The sequence below is a fragment of the Cornus florida genome, unplaced genomic scaffold, assembly GCF_030987335.1.
Source record: "Cornus florida cultivar Cherokee Brave unplaced genomic scaffold, ASM3098733v1 CherokeeBrave_3.0.0_Hap2_Chr07, whole genome shotgun sequence".
NCBI classification, from domain to species: domain Eukaryota; kingdom Viridiplantae; phylum Streptophyta; class Magnoliopsida; order Cornales; family Cornaceae; genus Cornus; species Cornus florida.
Window position 1 is genome coordinate 52683776 of NW_026775577.1, and position 6349 is coordinate 52690124.

The window sequence follows — 6349 nt, forward strand, 5'->3', positions numbered from 1 at the left end:
ATTGTAACCATTAGATTTATCTCCAGGAAATAATGGAGAAGATAAAGTAGGAGACGATTTCAAAAACACTATTCTTACATTAATTTGGATTGGGTCAATTTTATTTCATATATTTATTATTATTTATAAATAATAAATGACTATTCCGATGTACGTGATGAAATTAATTTTTAATATTTAAATTCTAATCTTAATTTTAAAAACGAAATTACAGAAAAATCAAAAACATTTTTTTTATTTTTTCATTTTTCAAAGCAAAATATGCCAATGGGTTGTCCGAATTTTTCATAAACATGTTTATATGAAAAATGATATTTACGCAGGCAGATAGAGTTGCGACTTCGCAACCAAAAATATTGTCCAGATAGAGTTGTAAGTTTATGGCAGCAATCATAAACTAACCACAGCCCAAAGACTTTTTAAACTACAAGAAACTCATTCATCTGAAACGTGATTTTTTTTTTTAAAAAAAAAAAAAAAACTAAAAGAACAATATATAAAAATGCTAAAATTATCGAGATAATTTAAACAAAAATCATCCGGTATCTTACAATGAAATAAAATATAAAAAAATTCAAATGATTTCAAAAGAAATGTCAAAAGGCTCTCGTGCAGAAGAGCTAAAGATGAAGTGCTACAACAAAAACTGTATGTTATAAATGAGGTGGTGGTTCAACATTTTTTGTTTTGGTTAATTAATGGGACTCCTGAAGCTCATTGTCGGCACTAGGTGAAACAAGGCTCTCAACATAAGTATCCACTTCGAGAAAAGAATGTAAATTAGGAATGGAAGGATACCTAAATGTACTCTCTTTTGAATCATTTAACTCTAAAGATAATCTGATTTCCAACAAAATTTCACCATTCATAGAGACGCACAATGGTACTGAGTACTGATAAAACCCGGGATCTGTCAAATAAGGGATGCTGATTAATTTAGTCCAAAAATCTTTCACACTATATTCTTTCATGACCTATACATCAGCACACATAGGCATCCTCTCAAAATCTCCAACCACAAAATGTAATCACCATCTCCATAAAGACGATGGTTAGCATCATCTCTGCAAACACCATCTCCGAACTTAGGTTGTGCCACCTCCTTGTATGTCTCCTTCGCTAAATCAAGGGAAACAATCACCCAAGAATAATTTGATCCGGTACTGACTCCAACAGACCAATGGAGAGCTTCGTTTGCAAATTTACCAGATTCCAGAGGTTTCTCCCAGGAGAAGTCCTGAATCCTTCTCCAAGTATCAGTCCTTGATGTATAGACCTTCACTTGGGGAACCAAACGACTTGTGCCACGAAAGAATCCTACCACCTTGTAATCAAGAATGAACTCATCATAACCAAGCCCATATATCCCTACCCTCATGCCTGAATCCACCAATCTCTTGGATTTTCTAAGAGATGGGTTCCATATGAAAACTTCATCTTTTATATTTATACAGAGCAACCCATTACAAGAATAGATATATGGAATCAAAATACATTTACTGAAAAATATTGATAAATTATTTAGAAATTTATACCAATATATACACAATTCTAAGAATAGATATATGGAATCAAACACCACTTTCAGAATAAAAACAATTTATTTCCTTCTCGGCGCTAGGTGACAATTTATAGCATAGAAGGTTTTTAGAAGAACAAGAGGGTTATTTGCAAAAGCAGAATAGTTCAAGGTTTTTAACATTTTTCAATTACCACATAGACGATCTAACTCCCTTGCAAACTATCATATTCCTAATCCATTTCTATATTCATCTTAGGATTAACAATAATTGCTAAAGGTGTTATCAAATTTGCCACTGAAGCAATAGGCAAATTAAACAAGAAAAATGCAAAACAATCACGATAATACAATGCAATAGCACATGTAGATACAACATGATTGCATTTACTTTAAATTGATTAATTTTGCAACTTATTTTGTGAAACCTTAAGAAAGAAATAGAAATTCCTCTAACAATACAAGTCTGAAATTAATATTAATTACCCACATTACCTAAAAGAAAATTAAATAATTATAAGAGCTCAGGAAAAGGAAAAAAGAGCAACGAGTCACAAAATTCTGCTTGAACATTCACTTCAAGTCCCAAATTTAAGCATAAAACTGAAAGACATTAGCCACCACAAGTTTCATTTGCTAATTGTTTTAGGAGATCCTTATTTCTTTATAAGCTACTTTTATCTACCCATACACATAATCAAGCAAAAAAAAGTCACTAAACATAATATAGCTTTCATAAAAGTATTTTGCATACCATAAATGCAGTATTAAATGAATTATACAGTGCATTACAAAAAGCAGGGAAAGAATAATAAAAGATAATCAAAATCTGATCTTACCTTTTCTATTGAAAAATTGTTAATTAATGGTACTCCTGAAGCTCATTGTCAGCACTAGGTGAAACAAGGCTCTCAACATAAGTCTCCAATTGGAAAATAGAGCCGCTATAGGAAGGAAACCTCAATGTATTCTTTTTTAAATCATATATAATTAGAGAATCTAATACCAACAGAATTTCACCATTTTTAGAAATGCACAATGGTAGCGAGTACCCAACCTCCTCCGAATCTGTCAAATAGAAATAGAAATAGGTATAGGGGATGCTGACTAATTTAGTCCAAGAATCTCTCACACCAAATTCCTTCATGACCCATAGATCAGCACGAGCACGAGTTCCATGGTAGTTACGCTGCACACATAAGCATCCTTTTAAAATCCCCAAATACAAATTGAAATCCTCATCTTCAGATTCTTCACCATCTTCAGATTCTTCACCATCTTCGTACTTAGGTTGCGCCCCCTCCTTGTATGTTTCCTTTGCTAAATCAAGAGAAACAATCTGACCATCTTCAGATTCTGCAACATCTTCGTACTTAGGTTGCGCCACCTCCTCGTATATCTCCTTTGCTAAATCAAGAGAAACAATCACCCAAGAATAATTTGGTCCCCAAACAGGCCAATGGAGAGCTTTGTTCGCAAATTTACCAGAACCCAAAGGTGGTTGCTTACAAGGGAAGTCCTGAATCCTTCTCCAAGTATCACTCTTTAATGTATAAACCATGACTTGGGGAACCAAAAAACCTGTACGCCAAAAGACTCCTACTACCTTGTAATCAAGAATGGACTCATCATAACCAAATCCATATGTCCCCACACTCATGCCTGAATCAGGCAATCTCTTGGATTTTCTAATGGATGGGTTCCATATGAAAACTTCATCTAGAAATTTTATACAGAGCAACCCATTACAAGAACCCACGAACGAGAACTCACGATGCATATTCTTCAAATGCAATGCAAGATCGGGCTTAAAGGATTTCTCATACAATACAGAATAAAGAGACCAAGACTCGAGAAGATAACCATCACAAGGACTATGCGAAATGATTTTGTAGTGCTTATAATCATCTTCTTCAGATCTTGACATACAACTAAGATGGGTTTTAACGAAATTCGAATCGGAAATCAAAGAGCACCATGATTTGCAAACACACCTGAATCGTAACAGAGACTTGACGGGTAGTCTGGAGAGTATTTGGTCGATGATTTCATGCGAAAGGTAGTTCGGTAATTGCTTTGAATTTTCAGTTCTATCCTCTCTCTTCTTCTTCGTCTGTTCTTCCCCTTCTTCTCCTCCTCGCTTCGACATTATGGCGTATGTCCAAAAGAAGTTGCCAAATCAACCAAATCTGGTAAATCAAAGTCGAAATCTCGCCCGCCGTTGCCTGCAAATCGAGCTCGACGACAGCGGATGGATACTCGTAGGATTTAGGGTTTGATAATTTGGGGCTGACCGAAAGGCTACGGTTTCTATAATCCCTTTAAGGCTATGTTTGATAACAGTTTTAAAGAAAAGAAATAATATCATTATTTATTTAAGGACAAATTTCTCAAAACCTCTAATACTATCCAAAAATGATCATAAAACCCCAATCAGTTTAAAAAATCCCCCAACAATATAACAATGTGCCAATTGGGGCCGTTAACTCAGCGTGTGATTAACAATTGCTTTGCCAAAGTGAATTTTATGACCAAAATACCCCTAGAGTAAAATGTGCCAAACAAGTGAAATATATTTATACGTGTTATTCCGAAAATACCCCAAAACTTGTTACAGTTAAAACCCACAGTTTAGTCATCTTCTCTCTCTTGCTTTTTATTCTTTCTCTACTCGCGACCATCTCCGCTCACCCTTCCGGACAGGCTTAACTACATATACTCACTTTAAACAACAATCATGAAGTTTAGATATACAAACCAATATATAGATAAACATCTATATAAAGCAAAACACACACACACACACACATATATATATATATATATAAACCATTGAAAGAGAAGGAAAATCAGGAATTAATTTGTCAACTTGGATCTCTTGCTTTTTGAACCTAATTGGGTCGGGTCAGCGGATGGCCTGAATTACCGAGTTGGAAGCGAGTCAACTCACTTGGATTTGAACATTGGCCAAATCTTGAAAATAGAGTCGCCGACGTCAGCTGCTCTATGTTAACGACCGATCCCTATCTAACTAACTTACAAGTCCACTAACTAACAGATAAACGACTTGGCTCAAGAAGTAGAGAGAGAAATTAATTATTTGTAAAGAGAGATTGAAGTCCGTCCTCTACATATAGCAGACCTAGATCACCATACGCATATACAGTTTTTTATTCAGTTGATCATTTTCTCTGTAACACAAAAAGCTCTGAAAGAAGAACAAGAACGAAAAGGAAAGATCGACAATGGCGGATTACGATCCACGTCGCTTCTGCCAAATGAAGTTGCAGTATTTGACAGACTCTTCGAAGTCGAATTGGAACCGAGAAACATTCAACCGCGCGTAAACACGCGATTGCTTGCATTCAGAAAGTACGTAAGAGTGCAGATGATGATCGGCCATGGCTTCCATAGATGAACACAATAACTAAACCTGTAATTTCTTAGATCGGCCATGGCTTCCACAGATGAACACGACAACTTCGTTTTCATGGAACCCTAGCCTCTGCGAGGAGATCATCGACAAAACATGCGGTTCCAGCACTTCCTCGTTCTTCAACTCATCCTCCGGCGCCGGCGCCGCCGCCTCGCCGCCTACGACTCTTCTCCAGAACGCACAAGGAGTGGTTATCTCGCCGCCGTCGCCAAAGAAGCACAAGAGAATCGGAGTGATTATACTCTTGGTCATCGCAATTCTAATCCTCATCGCAGCTAATCTATGTTGCTTCGTGTTGATAAAAAAACGACGACACCAAATGTTATTGTCAAAATCAACAATGTCTAGTCCTGAGAATGCAAATACTGATGCTACAAGCAACAACACATTGATTGTTGTAGAGAATGAATCATAAGTTAAAGAGAAGACAACCCAGATTCAGATTCAGGGTGTTCAACAACACCGTGAAAAGAGTGGATATTTAGGGTTCTGTAGCGGCAAAGTAGAGATGTATACTCTGGAGCAGTTGATGAGGGTTAGCGGAGCTGGTCGGGAGGGGTATGATGGGGGACGACGTACAAGGCAGTGATGGATAGTCGGCTGATCTTATCGGTGAAAAGGGTCCATGCCGGCTAAACTGCGTAATACCGGTGTAACAATATATATATATATATATATATATATATATATATATATATATATACACACACACACACACACACACACACACACACACTTGTTCAATGAATCAAACGATAGCGTTTTAAGTCTAATACAACTGCTGCCTTGAATGAAACGACGGAGTTTTGATGTCCAACTATGTTGGCACTAAACGCTGTCGTTTTGTGCTAAAGGACAATATTGTAATTTTTAAAATATAATTTTTTGATTTTTTAAATAAAAGGAAATATAATAAGGGTAATTTAGTCATTTCACATACTTTTAACAGCCAATTGCCAGAGTTGGGGTAAAATGATAACGTTGCTATATTGTTGGGAGTTTTAAAAACTGGTTGGGGTTTTATGATCACTTTTTAATAGTTTTAGAGGTTTTGAGAAATTTGCCCTTTATTTAATAGTGATATTGAATCATCTAACCTAATATTGTAATTTTAAATTTGTTATTTATAGCGTTTCAGTATTTCAATATTTATTTATTAATATAAAAAAATATTTATTATTAAATGTGTAAAGAGTTTTAGTATTTTAGTTGTTCAGTATTTATTTAATAATATAAAAAAATATTTATTAACTACTTTAATAATTCAGTATTTATTTACTAATATAAAATTTTTTTTATTAATTAATATAAAAAAATTATAAAAAGAGTTTCTATAAAACTCTAACACAAATTACCTAATAAAATTTCAGTTACTTATTTTATTTTCTATAATA

At 34.9% G+C, this 6349-nt stretch overlaps 2 protein-coding genes across 3 annotated transcripts; both read right to left on the minus strand.

The window, feature by feature from the left end:
• Positions 1–318: 318 nt before the first annotated feature.
• On the minus strand, positions 319–3849 carry LOC132267208 (F-box/kelch-repeat protein At3g23880-like). 2 transcript variants are annotated; one of them, XM_059768302.1, is made up of 2 exons: positions 2359–3849; positions 319–1317 (listed from the first exon to the last, which is right to left on the minus strand). In XM_059768302.1, exon 1 carries the CDS (start codon positions 3666–3668, stop codon positions 2382–2384), a length of 1287 nt encoding a protein of 428 aa, XP_059624285.1. In that variant the 5' UTR covers positions 3669–3849; the 3' UTR covers positions 319–1317; positions 2359–2381. The 2 variants fall into 2 exon arrangements, with proteins under 2 accessions (XP_059624285.1, XP_059624284.1); XM_059768301.1 differs by having other exon boundaries at positions 320–1324.
• LOC132266220 (F-box/kelch-repeat protein At3g23880-like) lies at positions 696–1378 on the minus strand. Its single transcript, XM_059767072.1, has 2 exons — positions 1033–1378; positions 696–910 (listed from the first exon to the last, which is right to left on the minus strand). Exons 1-2 carry the CDS (start codon positions 1376–1378, stop codon positions 696–698), a joined length of 561 nt encoding a protein of 186 aa, XP_059623055.1.
• Positions 3850–6349: the final 2500 nt, after the last annotated feature.